Here is a 17,598-nt window from a genome sequence, read left to right as displayed (position 1 = left end):
ATTTTTACTTTCCAAAACTGTTCAAGACATATATAGTTTTCAGTAAAGCGCCAATGACGCAATAAGTTTTAGAATTTTATAGTGAGAGAAGGAGGCAAAACCAAAACTCTTGTTTGTAGTGATTTTTGTTCGTTTCACGTTTGATTTGCATAATGAATTTAAGTTTCACTTGTTTTAAGATTTATTTATTCATTTATATTAGTATAAATTGTATGTTTGTTTGCCGTGATTGTTTATTTAATTTCTGTTAGTTTTGGGTTTCATTTATACTTCAATAGCACAATAATAGTGATCGTTTTAATATAGATTTCCCCATTCAACTTAAATTTTACGCGTTTTTACATTCAGTTGCTAATTATATGAGAACATGTCATTTGTTTTGTTGTTATGATTATTCATTTAATTTCTGTTAGTTTTGGGTTCCATTTATACTTCAATAGCAAAGTATTTTTGTTCTTTTTAAGCTTGGTTTGCATATTCAGCTTAAGCTTTACTCGTTTTAAGATCTATTTATTCATTTATATTAGTACATGCTGTATGTTTTTTTTGTTATGATTGTTTATTTAATTTCTGTTTGTTTTCGGTTTCATTTATTCTTTAATAGTAATTTCAGGTCATTTTGAGTTTTAGTTATTTTAGGTTTCTATTTATTATTATCTTAAGTTTAATATGGCCTTTACTTTTATTTAAAAAACCTCTTTTTCGGATAGTTTTTTTTTTAATTAATGCAAAAAAAAATCAGCGCTCTACAAAGTTCTGGCTAGGTATAGCTACACCAAGGAAAGTCCTTAGCAGCCTTTTAGCGAAAAAAGAATGCATATTCTCAAAGGTCAGCCAGCATTCATAGCAGATTTTTCAGACATTTTTAAGTGTCGTTTTTTTTATACACAAAATAATTTTCCTCTCTTCATCTCTCCTAAAGAGCAAAGTTTTCTGGATTGATCATATATTACTGCTTTAATATTTTATAACAATTAATCAAGAATTACCTTATAGTAGTCAACTGTCCATCTCTTATCATAGAGGGTTTCATCAAAAAAGTCTAAATTCAGATAGTGTCTACATGCCAGTATATGACAACAGGGAAGGCTCATATGCCTATGAAAATTACAGGTACAAGATATCGCTGTTACAGTCACTAAGCCTTCCCAGGTATCGGCTTGAAATGTTTCTGAGCTGTTTGTCTCTAAAAGTTCTATTTCCGGAATTTTCATTTGGGCCTCAATATAAGTACAAGCATAGGGCGTTAAGACGTCTTCAAAAGATCCCCACGCTTTCTCTATGGTTGATGATAGGGCAATTGAAGTTGCTTTTACTTGTCTCGTCTTCCGCAATTCATTGGAACAGTTGAAGATCTGGTCAATCATAGCTTCAGGAGGACAACTTTTAACAAAGTTAAGCTGATTAACAATATCTTCAATTGCAACAAATGTTAGTGGCATAAATTTTGCAGACCTACAAACAGTAACATGAATTAGGCAAAGAAAAAAATAAAATAAAACCGAATCCTCGTCAGATAAAAAGGTGGGAGGGTAAAGATTTATTCATCCTTATGGAAGAGATTCAACAGAAATTTTGCTCAAAAAGTTTTTAGACAGGTGTAACTAGGCTTTATATTTCAATTGTTTTTCATAAAGCGTTTTTGTGGGAGGGTTCTTGCATAAACCTCATTATGCTTCCTCACTATCTCCTTTTTGCAATTAGGCACACAGAGAAAGAAAACTTTCCCCTTGGGAAAACCTGAAGTCTAAGAAAAGGATATAAGAATCTGCCTAGTTTATAAATAGGTAAAGAAAAAAAATATATGATTGTCACAATAGCAGTAGCCAATATATGTATAACAGAAAATAAACTTAAAATAATAAAAAAATGGTCAAAGACATTCAAATTGAATTTTGCAACTAGTTGGAATTACTATAAAATTATAGAAATAAAAAGAAAAAAGGTAAAACGAACGAAGTTCCAGGAATTATTTTGTCTGTTAACAAGAAATTTAACAGGAATGGTTTTATTTGTCTTTAAAAAAATTGTTTGTTTTTTTAGTAATGAACTAAAAATTTAATAACACCGAAAGTTCCAGGCAGTCTTTGGCTTGTTAGCAAGAAATTTGTAGCAATCTAATTGGCTTCATTGATCAAAATATATTTCCATCAGAAGTTTCTTTCTTCTAAATCTATACAAAACCAATGGACCATACAAAACATTAAATTCAACCCCTTGATTTCATTACCAGTCAAAGCGCAAATTGCACTTTAGCCTTGGGAGGGGGGGGGCAGATGGTAACACTAGGCTTGTCTTTTCCTTATGTAATCTAGCCACAAAACATGTAACTTTAAAGCCACAAAACTTTAAATTCAACCCCTTGATTTCGTTACCAGTAAAGCGCTAATTGCACTCTAGCCTTGGCAGGGGGGAGGGGGGGAGGGAAGATGGCAACACTGGGCTTGTTTTTTCCTTATGTAATCTAGCCACAAAACATGTTTGACAATTCATTCAGTTTTACTGTTTTAAGATGACCTTGTTTTCGTCGCTATTTTTCTTCCCCAAAGTTTATCCCTTATCACTCTTTACTTTCCATAGCAAAACTTTGCTTTAAAATTTAAGTAAAACTAAAAGAATGGAGAATATGAAGATTTTGTCAATTGAAGAAATATTTTTCGGGGATTGTTGCTTGGGTATCAGACTTTAATGATGGAGATTAATGGAAGATTTTTGCTTTAAGTCAGAATTACTTATAAAATTTAGAAAGAATGGAAAATACAAGAAAAAGCAAAAATGAGAACAAAGAAAAGAAAAACCTAAAAAATGAAAGTAATGAAATAAAAAGTAAAACAAATTAGCAATCATCACGAAGAACTAAACCTAATTTGGAATTGAACATGCCAGTTTTCATTTTTAGACTAGAACCAAACTCTAAACAAGTGTCTTAAGCTCATGTTTAGCCGGATGTTAGAAGCAAAAATGCGCATAATACTAGTCACGCTCTTTGTGCAATCAGGTGTGGTCTAAAATTACATTTTTGATAGCTATGTCACTGTTTATGGTGAGACTATTGATAATGGTAACTGGTTATAGAATACCCCCAAAATTAAATCTGCTTGGTTTTTAACTGCTCAAACTCTAATATTTACTGATAAAGTGAAGATATTGAATTTGTATGTTTTAATTGCAGGTGGTACACAAATATATTTATTAGTTTTAAAATTTAAAGACGTAGGTATCACTTATAGGAGAGGAGGTGGGATTAGAAAAAAAGAGTTTACGTCACCATAAAAATAAAAATAGTGAAGTCTTTTATGGCAGATGAACATCCCCGCTTCACGTTTGGCCTTACTTACTGATGTATTGGCGATGACTAAAAAGGAGTAACTACTTAATACTAGAGAGTAAGCCTATCGGCCTATAATTAGATAAAATTCATTATGTTACCTGAAAGAGAGTCCAAGAGCCCAGTTTGATATAATACTGTGCCATTTTCCATTGTAGAGGTCAAGGAATCTAGGTGACATTTCGCTTAGTTTACTATATAAACCTGAATATTCGGCATCTTCAGTGACACTGAAAACACTATCAACCCATGACATCACTGCTTGAGTTTGTTGCTCAGTGAGTCTAGCAGTGGTTGAATACTTTCTCAAATTTTTACTAACACACTGTTTTGTTAAAAAGCATATTGCATGTGGAAATAGCAGTTTTACATGGTCAACTACATTTTCATCCTTATCACAGACAATAACCTTCATTCTGTCAACGAGATCAGCGTTTCGAACGCGAAATAATTCTAAGAGATTTGAAAAATTCGGGTCCTTGTCAGACACTAAGACACCAAAGGCCACCATTTCACATAGTCCGTTACTATCTTCAGCTATGAAAATGTAACAAGAGGCTCGTTCTTTTGTGCGACCCACTTCCACTACGGTTACTATTTCTGGAAAAGAATATAAAAAGTTCCGCATTTCTTGATCCTGGAACAGAATCCCTTTAAGTTCGTATTTCTCCGGAAAGTAATCTATCACACCATCTAGAAAAAAAAGGGTCAGTTTTTCTTATGTTTGTAGAAAAATAAAATAAGATGTTATGTCTAATAAAGGATTTTGGGAACCGGTTGAGTTTTACCCTTTTGTACAGAAATAATTCAAACTTATCCAGTAGATATGGAGAGAAAAGAATTTTCACAGAAAATCTGTTTTCCCTTGTTCAATTCTATCGTGTACTAATTTCACAGGGGGTGATAATACAAAAAATATTTCCGTGGAAGAGAGATATACATGCCTTATCAGCCAAAGAATTATGCAAAACAGTAACCACAGAAAACTTCATCAAAATACTTTTAATTGAATTCAATGCATTTTTACTTTAAAAATTTAATACTGTTGACTTTCGAAGAGATATTTTTGAGAAACAAATTCCTAGAGAAGTAGCTTCTTTTTCTCCATGAATTATAAATATTTAACATTTTTCAAGGATTACAAATTGAAATTCTGAAGACATTCCGCAAGTCCTCATGAGAGGGATCGGCCTTTTATAAAATATGTTATTTTCACTATTCATATGAAAAAATACAAAAGTTTCTTTTTCTGCCTAATGTTTGGTTTCCTAGAAATTGAGTTGCAATACTTTGTGTCGCAAACCCTGTATACGATAAATCCCCCCCTTACCCCACCTAAGTACATATAATATATTTCAGTAACGGATATACTATACATATTATCTCATGCCTGCATATTTCGAAGGATCTCCTTCGACCTCAATGAAAACTGAAGACCATGTCTTTTAGATGCGCGTTTTTCGTTTATTGGCCCCCCCCCCTCCCTAAAGCTCCAAGAAAAAAATAATCCGATACCCATCCTGAGAGTCGATGCTGTGTCTAACAGATAGCTAAATTATAGTATGAAAAGATATTGCCACCAATTTTTTCATAAAATGCAATCGGTAGCAAGAGCTACCAATAAAAAGAAAACTAAAAATAAAGTGAAAAAGATGCCATGATTATAATATAGGGTACCGATTATTAGCACCTAAAAACTTAGTTTCGAATTTAAATCAAGAATGTTTGACTCTCAATGTACCAAAATTCAAGAAAGATATATCAAAATTAAAGAAAGATATACCATTATTTAGTGCACGCACTGAAAATTTTGAAAATTTTTAAATAAACAATATTGGCATCTTATTCTTAGTTGCCCTAAAGTAGATATTTTCATTAAGTCACCCAGGAAGAAAACAAACAAACTACCGATAATTTGTCAATAATTAAATAATAAAAACACCAACAGGATTGTAATGGTGAAGTTTTTATCTGTCTCATCACATTATTTTGTATTTTGGTCATTGTGATAATCTGGACAAATACTAACTCGAAAGATACCAATTAGTCAAGGACCCATGACAAAAAAAAACGCTAGAAAATAGTTACCAGGTTTCAAGAAGCTAAAAAAGGTTTGGAATTTAGTGGCAGATGTGGAATCTAGGGCAGAAACAAGCGCTGAAAACGAATATCTGGTGGCGCATTCACAATTCCTTGCGCCAATGGCAAAAAGGGCTTATCTTCAGAAATAGGAAATAAACAAAGATAGGATATATTTTTATTCTGGGGAGCTTTTTTGAGCATTTTGTATGGTAGAATATTTCTCCATGAGTGCAATTTCAGATCCAATTCCACTAATGAGGGATTTCAAGAGTGGAGAGGGAGTACTATCTCTCCGCTCTACTTTTCACATTTAACTTGCCTTAATTTGCAGTTGCAAGCAATTAGAATTTACGAGTTCTTCAACTGATCGAAACTAGCGTGAAAAAACTAAACTCCGTGCAATACTAAGTATTTTTGCAAGTTCTCTCCCCTCCCCCACCCTAACTCCCCCGATGCGACCCAGCTCTTTCCACGCTCGAACACCCTCTTTGCGTTACACTTATGCGCCTAGCGGAAATTTTACGGGAGCGCTACCTAGCAATGCGATCTCATTGCACGAACACCAATGTCATCACTTTGTTGATAATCGAAGATTTTAAAGCCAACAAAGGACTGATTAACTGTCACAGACACGAAGTATGTAATACAGACGTCCAACTGCAGAATGGACTGGATTTTGGCTATGATGAGCCTGACAAGGAAACTGCAGATCGCCTAAACACTCACCTGGCAGCGATTGTTCAGTCACTTCCACCACTAAACTCGGAGGATTTTCCGCATCCATCTCCAGATTTTATGGATTTCCGAATTATCACAGAATTCCAAGTTCGCCTCAAATTGATGAAACTGAAGAGGACCAGTATTATACCATTCGATATTATGTTGACCTCATTAAGGCTTTTCCTGAATTTTTGAGTGCTACGTTAACTATAATTTTCAACAAGATTACAATGTCAGGCTAGTATCTGCAAAATTGGAAAAAGGGATCCATAACCCCTATCCCCTAAAAAAGGAGCCCCCTGTGATTTGACTGGCGTGCGGCCTATTACGATGACATCAATTTTTAGCAGGATCTATGAAAGTTCCATCGCTGGGTGGCTGACAACTTTTATTCTGCATAAAATTGACCCTTAACAATTCGGTAAATTTCCCAAGAGTTCGTCAAGTGATTACTTGGTTACTTTGCTTGATAAGATTTTAAACCATCTAGATCCAGAACGCTCGGTCAACCTCATCGGGATTGACCTAAAGAAAGCATTTAATTTGATTTGCCATAGAGTCCTTATCCGCAAGCTATTGACGAATTTTAATGTTGATACATATTTGGTAAGAATAGTTGTAAATTTTCTTCCAGGTAGAAGTAAAAAAAAAAACTAAGCATAAATCAGCCTATTCTGATCTCCAGCCGATCTACTGTGGAGTTCCCCAGGGAACAATTTTAGGCCCTCTACTTTTTTTCGATAAGGTAAATGAGTTGGCAAATGATGAGTCGGATCGCTTTAAGTTCGTTGATGATCTATCCGTGCTGGAGCTAGGAGAAAAAAGTGTTTCAAGTGAGGCAGACAAAATAATGGCGAGTTTATAACGCCAAGCTGAGGAGGGCAAAATGATCGTCAATCGACTTAAAATCGCTCGTATTAACTTTTTTTTCTGAGGGACAACTCATCCCGTGCTATATAGAACGTTTCAGGCATCTCGGATATCAAACTCTTGGGGATATATCTCACACATGACCTGAAGTGGGAAAAACAGACACAGGAGATGATCAAACAGGCAAACCTGGGTATCCTTTATTTAAAATTCCTTGCTCGTTATTGTGTCCCAATCCCTTCCCTATTGCGTAATTTTCTTATATTGTCAGACCGCTGGTAGAATATGCTTGTCCCGCTTGGCATTACGACCTGACTTCGGACCAGAAGGACCGCCTGGAAAGGATCCAATACCGAGCTCTTCTGGAAGTGTCTAAATCTCCATATAGGATTGCTCCCTTTCAAAACAATTTTCACTTACAACTTTTTCGACACGCCGTGATGAATTTTGTTTTAAATTTTGTGTCGGTATTTTGGAAAATCCGCGGCTTCGTGAAATCCTCCCGGTGAGTATCTCCCTTCGCACCAAAGGCTCCCGCAACATATAGCTCAACCGGTACCAAAAATTCCACCGGTACCAAAAATTCCACCGGTACCAGCACAGCATACGTGGTACGCAAGTAGTTTTGTTCCCTCGTTCGTCCAGATTTTTAATTCTGCATCCGCTCGTCAATAATTGTATATATTTATTTGATTAAGTTAATTATTCTTTTATTCTTTTTATTCGTTTGACTCTGTTTAGTTTGAATCTGTGATATTTCGAATCAATGTATAATTTTGTATGATGATGGCTATGGCTTTAATTTTCATATGTTTTATATGTTTAGTGCCTTATTATGACAAGAACTGCGGCTGATCGGCATGACCGTATAAGGCGTTTGAAAATAAAATCGTTTTATTATTGTATTTTATTACAACTTAAATCATTTTATGGTACCAACTATTTAGTGCCTGTGTTAGTCTGTCCTCAATTTCTTCCTAAAAATGTTTTAATAAAGGTTCCCTAATCAAATCAGGGTTATTCAAATATTTATTATTGCTGAAGAAGTTAAAAGAACTAATTTTAAATGTTATCTATATCATTTGAGTATATATTGAAAATTTTCCTGGTAAGTGCATCTAAGCTAGCTAAATTTGGTAGGCCAAAGGGTTGGTTCTGAGTGTTTCACCAACTGTTAGACTTCTCCAGCACTGGTCTAATGATAACAAGGTCATACTTTGGACTTCTGAAACAGCCTAGGACAATAAATAGCAGTCATAGGTAGTCTTGTGTTTTTGTAAACCTTGTGTATGGCCTCTTGTTAAATAAATACTATAGCCTAAGTGTCTGATACAGTACATCTTGAAGATGAGGATCCTGCCAGATGAATTGCAAGACTTATTTGGAAGAGGCCTATTCAGTGTGAAAAGGCGACCAAGCTCGTTTAACCTTGTGCCGCCGGATTATACTGTTGAATATACCATAGAGCTTGATTCGAAAAGAAACTCTGGTCTGGTTGGTGTTACAACAAGCCAACTAGCAGTCGCCAAATGGATTAATACCCTACCTTTTGTTGCCTCAGTTTCGTCTGCTTTGTATGACCTTATTAATATGAGTTAAACTTTATAGCTTTATTTTTCGCATCACGAAGATAGCTCGAAATTTATCGAAAAGCAGATGATCCTTTTAAAAACGGCTGTGTCCGTATTGCTTTGTCACACAGACCCCTTTACTACAACTGAAAAAAATCCTTATGAATTTGAAACCAAATGAGCAGGCGAGTCCATCGGTTGCGAGCTCCTTACTTGCAGCTGAGGAACGAGAACTTGAAGCTGTATCCAAGTATGTCAAAGGGGATGAAAAAGCCTTCTCAAAAGTTAAAGTAGTCTCAATTGATGTTGCCTCAAGAAAATCGGGAACAAAAACAAATGCAGTAGGAAAAAGGACCATTTTTTCAGAGCTTACGACAGTGAAGAGAATCCTGCGTGGGATAAATTCTAGCACTAACAGTTGACTGAAACAGCTTACAAACATTCTGAGTTTTGAATTCGTTTCATATACTCCTTCAATTTTTGAGCTCAGGGATTCTATGTTGGCGCTTCAAAGTGGTGTTAAGTCTACCATGCTAGACTTTCTAAAAGAGGTCAGTGGCTTGCGTGAATGGCCTGAAAACCCGAACTTCGAAGAGGAACGTTGCTTGTATGGGCGTGAAGCCTTTGTTATCGACTTCATGCCACTGGTTCACCAAAAGCCACCAGCTGAACATGAAACCCTCGAAATCTATGTCATGTGAATGCTGAAAACCAGCACCTGAGTGGAGTTAACGACATGGAGGACAAGCCAAAACTTGGCTTAACACAGTCAAATCTGACCTCAAGCAAATTGGCGATTTCCGGTGACTTGTTCGCAGATGGGACCCTTCATGGCTTGAAATTATCGCCCCATTAACCCAAGACCGTAACCTGTGGAATTCAACAATCTGCCCGATCTGTCGCCAGGGAGAGCTAAATAGCTTGTGTCCTAATCCAAGTACAAAGTAAGTACAAGAATGCTTAAAGCCGTGTTGAAAGGGATACCTGAAACAGCAAGTGAAATTCATATCGTGGGTGACAGGTATAACGGACGGTTTGATCACAATGGTGGCAGTATATCTCTGAAGGACTGCAGTGGGTGTCACTAGTTACATGGCAGCTGCTTGACAGTCTACTCCTTCTCGATGAGCTCAAAAATTGGAAACTGGACAAAGATTGTTGCAAATACAAAGAGCAAAGCAAATTTGATGAAAGCAATTTATGAAACATGGGAAGCAAATGGACTTGACTATATAAGAAGCTTAAGCACTGCCGACACCTTGCGTATATGGCTATCTCGAGGCTTTGAAGACAGGAAGAGAACTGTACGTTTAAGTCATTATGTTGATTGGCTCAGTTTCGAGGAGTTTCTGTGTAGCACACATGAGGAAGCGGACACCTGAATGGCTCTGCACGCTGCCTTTTGCTTCGGAAACTACTTTGAAAGGGTGACTGTTTGTGCTAATCATATTGATGTAGTTGTGATACTAGAGGACCAACTCCCTCGTCTCCTTAACATTTTCCTGGGAAGAATGTTGTGCTTCGACTCCTCGTGAAGCTTCCAAATTATTATGTCCCCATTGATCTTTTGTTCCAGAGAACAGAGAAGCAAATGTTAAACTCCCTGGCGTTCATTAACTGCATTTCGGTGTGTGAAAAAACGAGTTACTTTTTCTCCAAAGGAAAATGAACATTCTTAGTGTCCATTAGGAAGAGCAATCTGTACATGGAGATTCAGTGTGCAATACAGAAGTTGAGAGATGAAACCTTCACGGAAGCCAGTATGTTCTCCTTCCAATGTGTTGCAAGAAAGCTGATAATCAGCGCTTATGGAAGGGATCCTAATCAGTTTTCCCTCAGTGATTTCCGAGTACAATTGTACCCTCGTAAGAAGGAGCTGAAAGCGTTGCCTCCTACAGAGGGGTTTGTGGAACAGTGTAAGCGTCCTTACTATCAGCTTGCAATCTGGAATGCCTCATTGATTGCAAGACCATGTCTGCCAAGTCCTTTGAGTTATGGATGGCAATTTTCTGGACAGGATGTTTTTCCTGTTGATTCGAGCGTTTCCTTACTTTCGTCGGGACATTCACAACTCTTGTGAGTGTAGCAAAAAGTACACCACGAACCGTAAATGCCTTCCTCGATTTTGTGATGTTTCATGTGCTTGTGCAGTTAGGAAACTGCATAATGTGCAGTTAGGAAGCTACATCTGATTGTGCTCGTCATTTTTTCTTTTCTCTCTTGCTACCTTATTCTGTTTCTAAGTTCAAAAACCTCTCATCTAGGTCAAAAAACAGAAAATATAGCTGATGACGCCATCGATTAAGCAAATTAGGTGATATCTCTTTTAGCACATAAAATTTTCGTTGCGCCCACCTATATTCGTTTTCAGCAAGCGATTCTGCCCCTGATAAATTTCTCAAACCTTCTTTAGCCCGTTGACACCTGTGGTGTGAGAATTTCGTTGGCTGGGTACCTGACTAAAACGGATAAAAAACAAATTTAGTACTAAATCAAAGCAAGAAATGGAATGCATGAGAACAATAAATAAACAATCATTTCTTTCTGTTGAGATGGGCAATTAAATAAATATCAAAAACGTATGTGGCTTTGGTAGTCACAAAGTTTTATAGTTATGTGATCAAGGGAATTTATTTATTTATTTTATTATCCGAAAAGGATGTTTCCTGAAAACGTTCCTGAAAACGAAACGTAGGGTTGGTTTATCTTGTTGTTTTGTTATAAATTACATTTATATTTAACAAATTCGTTTCAATCAATATTTACCAACGATTACTAAAATAAATGACAACCTAAAAAAGGGGAAAGGCAGTATATCCGATAAATTAGGCTTGTTAGTTTGATATTTTTTCCTTTCCAGAGAAAAAAATAACTTGTTTTTCAAACAGACGAAAACCAAAAGAAAGCTTTATTCAACAGAGCACCATTAACACAGGGAAATTAGAAGAAGTGTTCATGATAGCCAGCTAGCTATTATATATGAATATTATTTATTATATATATATGAAGATAAATGACAGTTCAAATAGGGATAAATCCTTTTATTAGAAAGTGAAAAAAAAAACAATAAAAATATATACTGGATATTTTGATCACATATACAGTGATCCTCATAAGCAATTTGATTCATTATTTTTGTCACTGTCTAATAAAAGGATTTATCCTTATTCAAACTGTTATTTATCGTCATGGAAAATCAGTGTGGTCTTCGAAATTACTTAGGCATATGAAGAAAAAATACAAACGGAGCAATCAGATTTTCTGCAACAAAGAAGAAGGCATTACTGAAAACAGACATGGGGAGAACTTTAAAAAGTAATAAACAGCATAAGAAATAGGAAACCTTGCCAGGGTTCAACAGATTGAGCAAGGAAATCAGGCCAAAGGCAAGCAGGCCAAAAATCACGGAGATGGGACAATAATTTCAACGCTTGAGCCAAACTTTTGACCATCACTTGATACTACTACTACTACTACTAACAACTCACCGCAGCACCAAGCCGCCTGAGGCCAACACAGCTACGTACGATCCTCCTGCATCCCAATCTATTCAAAGCCTCCCTTTTTACACCCGCCCACGAAGTTCCCATTTCCTTTAAATCTTTCTTTATGACGTCCTCCCACCCCAGACGAGGACGACCTGCATTCCGTTTAGCCCTAGATGTTTGGCCGAAAAGAAAAATCTTCGGCAATCTGTCATCCTTCATCCGCACAACGTGCCCTAATCACCTCAACCTTTCTTTCATTATATCCCTAGAGAGCGGTACTGAACAACATTTTTCGTATAGCCTATTGCTTGAAATACGGCCAGTCAGCCGGGTATCCAGAACAATCCTTAAGCAATTTCTCTGGAAACATCTAGCAAATCTTCATCCGCTTTTCGGAGCGTCCATGCTTTAGAGCCATATTTGACCACTGTCATCACTGTAGCTTCTAATATTCTAATCTTGGTTTTCAGACTTATCTTCCTTTTCTTCCAAACTTTTTTTAACTATGAAAAAAAAAACCCTGAGCCTTGGCTATTCTATTTTTAACATCTTCACTGCTCCCACCATCTTTACTAATAATACTACCAAGGTAAGTGAAGCTGCCCACCTGATCAATCTATTCATTACCCAACGTCACCTTTTCATCTTCACTTATTCCTAGCCTTAGTGACTTAGTCTTCCTAACAGTAATTTTCAAACCGATTCTAGCACCCTGAACTCGCAAAACCTCTAAAACCTCATTAATCTTGCTCACACTTTCATCTAGGATGCTTAAATCATCAGCATAATCCAAGTTCAGGAGAGTTTTTCCTCCCCATTTGATTCCGTGGTCTCCCATTGCCTTTCCTGTGCTCCTTGAAACAAAGTACATCAAAACAATCCATATGAAGGGGGATAGAACACAACCCTGCTTAACTCCTGATTTATTACAAAACCAGCTGATAACCTCATTTCCTACCTTAACCGCAGATGTGTTATTTTCCTACATAGTCTTTATGACCTTAATGTATTTGTCTGGTATACCATACAAGGATAAAACCTTTACTAAAAGCTCTTCTATCAACGGAATCGAACGCTTGCTCGTAATCTATAAAACTGAGGACCAAAGGTGTTTGAAAACTCAGGCACTTGTCAATTATTAGCCTAAGAGTGAAAATTTGGTCGACACATCCTCTACCTTTTCTAAAACCGCACTGTTCTACCCTTAAAGCTTTGTCAACGGCATCTCTCAGTCTAAAAAATTATCATATTACTAAGTAGTTTACTAGCTACGGAGACCAGACTAATCCCTCCATAATTACCACACTCAATTTTATCACCTTTCTTATAAAGTGGATTAATTAAAATTTCCCTACAATCATTACGTACTTCCCTTTTTTCAAAAATCATATTCATAATCTTCAATTACTTATTTCTAACCACAGAGCCACCACATTTAAGAAACTCATTTACCACCCTATCAGCACCTGGAGCCTTATTATTCTTTAATCCTTTTAATACTGTTGCTAATTCCTCCTCACAAAACAAATCTTCCTTCACATCCAAAGTATCACAAACTTTTTCAATTTCCTCTATATTTTTTCCTGCAACTCTATCTCGGTTAAGCAAGTTTTCAAAATGTTTGGCCCATCTCTCTTTAGTTTTTTCCTTATCGCTAATTGCGACCCCATTCCTGTCTTAAACTGTGACAAGTCTGGATGGACTACTCTCTTTCAATTTATTAACATGCCAGTACAAAATTTTACTAATATGCCGTCTAGCTGCATCATCCAGATCCTCGGCAATTTTATCTATGGCCTCCACTTCACAGATCCTTAGTTCATATTTTAATGTTTTCTCCACTTTCCTTACATTCCTTTTATTTTCATAAGATCTATCACTCAGATAATTCTTGTACAAGTCCTTTCTCCTTTCTATTAAACATAAAGCTTTTTCACTAATATTCTCAACTGCAGTTCTAGCTTTCTTCCCTAATACACCTTCAGCAACTTCACAAATTATTTCTCTAAAATTATTCCAACCATCTTCCACATTATCAAATTTTAAACTCTCAAGTTTAGTATTCAACTGTTCCTGGAAAGTTTCTCTCAAATTCTCATCCTGGAGTCTACCGACATCACAACTTCCCGGGAGGTAGTTACCCTCCCGATATTTCAGTTTTAAATTAACCCTTGACACTACTAGATGGTGATCTTTACTTTTAATATCAATAACAGCACTCCTATATACCCTAGTGTCTTGTATTGATCCGGCCAGTCTTCGGTTTACTATATCAAAATCAATAAGATTTGCTGTCTTACCATCACGTGAATACTATGTTAACTTATGAGCCATTTTATGATCAAACACCGTATTGGTTATAACCAGATTGTTATACCTACAAAATTTTAAAAGTCTGTATCCATTACTGTTTTCTTTTCCTACACCAAATTTACCTAGGCTGGGATACCATCTATCCCTATTTCTACCAATCTGGGCGTTAAAATCTCCCAGTAATAACATCATTTTTCTACCTGGGACCTTGTCTATTTGCTCCTGTAACTGTAAGTAAAATTCATCTGAGTCCCTAGTATCTCCGTCAGTCGGTTCACTTGATAGAAGTCAAATAACTAAAAACTAAGTGTTTTAATCCAAGCTTTTAATCTCTCTCAAGGCTAATGGTCCAACCAATCCATCCTAGCTCCTCCCAATGCGTACGTATAACCATACCACTAATGCGCCTCATAATTATTGGGTCATCTCATACTATTTCAATATTATTTCCTATTCATTTTCTCACGACTCATTACAGCAAAAATCCAACTGAGGTCAATGCAGCATTGTTATATTTACCACGGGGTTGCAACTCCTTAAACGCATTGCAACATGCAGATTTGTAGTTTCCTACAACAACAAATGGAAAGTTCAATCTAATATCACATTTCCTTTTTTTTTCCATTGATAAAGAAAATTTAATTCAACACTATATCCATCAAAAAAATGCTAGCATTTCATGACAATTTCATTGTCGACTTTTAGCAGTTTTAGTTGCTTTGTCGAGCAATTAATCAGTTGATCAAATTCAACTTTTGTTGGGGAACTAAGCATTATTGATAAACAGCAACACTCATGGAAGATAAGGCTGATTAGTTAAAAGAAAGGTTAGCCTTGGCTGTAAAAATTGCGCGCCACTAATTCCTATGTAGAGAAAATGCCAACAGAATGTTCACTGATTCATTCAACAAATATTGTCCATCGTAGCTACATTGTTCTGTGTGAATCAAGGGTGAGGAATATGAGCAAAATTGAGCTACAATAAATTTGATTTTATTAGAAAAACACAGAACATAACTTAGAAACTACAAGTCAGCAGTCGAAATTCCATTGTTGCAAAGGCCAAATCAAAAGGGGGAGTGGACAGAACACAACTTCATACGTTTATTCTTCATAATTTATATATCTGCATGTTTTTTTATTCCCAGCATTTTAGGTTCACAAAATCCTTATGAAGGCACCACTGCTTTATTATTCGTTTTTTAATCGGATAATCAAATAATCACGGTTCATCCGTTTACTGAGTACTTAGAACGGTTCTAAGCAAAATATGAGTGAAGACTAAAAGACGCTGGAATTTGAATAGCTTAAGGTTGCCCAGGAATATTAAAAGATTTTAGGAATTCAATTATTCGTTTAAGAATCGATGACCAAGTAAATATAGTCTTTTGCTCATTAAAAAACTTTTTTTTGTGTTTGTAAATTTATTTCTTTTTGTTCGATTAAATTATGGACTAAATTATTCGGAAATAAATTTAACTTAAATTGTTACCTAAGTCATCAGCATAGTGAACACAGAGGGTAGGCTTTTTTAAAACCATCTTATAGAGTTTTGAAACTGATCCCATACAGCCTAGACAAAATTATGTTTCCACGGAAAAGTTTTGTCTATACTTATGGAATAAGACTTACCATTCTGCTGTCGCAGTCTGAGAAAGATACGATTGAGAACTGTTTGCTTTTCTGATTTAGAAATTAACGCCTGTAGATTATTGACCACACGTTTTGCATCTACCTCACCAAACTCCTTGGCTATCATCTCTCCAATTGCATTCTTGTCCACGTTTGTTGCCAGCATCAGTTGCGCCTTTTCTCTAAGTTTCTTTGGCATTCGTTTTGTTGTTAAATGCTGTCTTATTGGTATCTGAAAACAAAATATACCATATCTATATGCGTAGTAGAGAAGTAGTAGGAGCAGACAAGAATAAACTAACAAGGGAAACACAAAAACTTTCGAAAAATTTTTTTTTTATTATGGACTATCCTGCCATTTGCCTAATAAAACGATGTATCATCATCCTCATTTTAGACCATCAGCTTTAATACTGTACGAATTTGTTTATTTGGATAGACTAACCATATTGGAATAAGCACCTTTCTTTGATGACAATATCAAAATAAATCCAAATACAGGATCAAGATCTAAAATATGGGGTTCATTTTATTTTTTTTTTGTCACCAATTAGCTATAAAAGAACGATAGGTTCATTTCAAAGATGACACTAATTACCAAAGCAATGTACAATCAAGATGAATTCTCAATACCCTATAAATAGTGATGATTGGGGACTTGTCATATCTGTGAAAAAGCTTTGCAGTATCCTCGTCGTGAAAGGTTACCACTGATGTATTGACGTGAATTTTGGCAATTCATTTACACATCTAATTATTTTAGAAGTGCTGCCTCACAAGCCACTTCTTCAATTCCAGAAAAAACTGGAAGTCAGTTACCGCTAAGTTGGACCATACAGGGGGTGTCCAATTTGTTCCATTTAAACTATTTAACGAGACATTGAGTTACCTGACCACTCTAAAGCAAATATTGTTATGGATGAAAACAATGTCAGAAGTCAACTTGCCTCTCTATCTGCTTTGAATAAATCTTCACAGGCATTACAAAGTCTTACAATAAAAATATGTAGTAAATGTTGTCCTTGGCAGTATACACTCCACATACAACACATTTTTTTTGGTGCTACAACCGTTTGAGAATATCACATCTCACTTCAATTCATTTAGCATGGACATTTAATTTTGAGATAGTGTAAAACTTTGCTCACAGGTATAAAAACACCTCAACCGTCAAGGGGATTATGTGGTGAGTTAAATAGATTGGATATTATATTTAAAAAACAAATAATTTCCCCCATTATCTGCCTTCCCTTTATGGTCAATCAGAGGTTGGAAAAAAACATAACAGAAAGTCTGAATTTTCTAGCATGAACAAAGAATTAATTGGTCCCAACCTCCCTATGTACGTCATTTCATCTTTTCTGGAATTGCTTCACTATGTCTACAACTGTCCAGTGTCTAACTAAAATGTAATGATGTGAGTAAATCAAAAATTCAGACCATCATGATATTGTCAATAGCCTACTAGAACACAAGGAATATTTAGAAGAAGATAGCAAGAAATTCACTTTTTTCCAGGAGGAATGAAATAAAAAGAATGAAGGGTTGATAAGAAATCACAGATAGAAAACTTTGAAAAATTTGGTCACTAAGA

At 35.8% G+C, this 17,598-nt stretch overlaps 1 protein-coding gene across 1 annotated transcript in view; it reads right to left on the bottom strand.

Annotated features, from left to right (window-relative positions):
* The window catches only part of LOC148951172 (zinc finger SWIM domain-containing protein 3-like), a 91,692-nt gene that overhangs the window by 46,329 nt on the left and 27,765 nt on the right, over positions 1 to 17,598 (bottom strand). The window contains exons 3-5 of the mRNA XM_089090697.1: positions 16,005 to 16,236; positions 3,430 to 4,021; positions 990 to 1,455 (exon numbers count right to left, since the gene is read on the bottom strand). Of these exons, the coding sequence (XP_088946823.1) occupies positions 990 to 1,455; positions 3,430 to 4,021; positions 16,005 to 16,236 (1,290 nt within the window). The remainder of the gene's footprint in view (positions 1 to 989; positions 1,456 to 3,429; positions 4,022 to 16,004; positions 16,237 to 17,598) is intronic.

This window comes from Artemia sp. Qi Xiang Cuo, chromosome 6 (assembly GCF_049724085.1).
Source record: "Artemia sp. Qi Xiang Cuo chromosome 6, ASM4972408v1, whole genome shotgun sequence".
Lineage (NCBI taxonomy): Eukaryota > Metazoa > Arthropoda > Branchiopoda > Anostraca > Artemiidae > Artemia > Artemia sp. Qi Xiang Cuo.
Note: the sequence above shows the minus strand (reverse complement) of the source record. Positions and strands in the feature narration are given on the sequence as shown.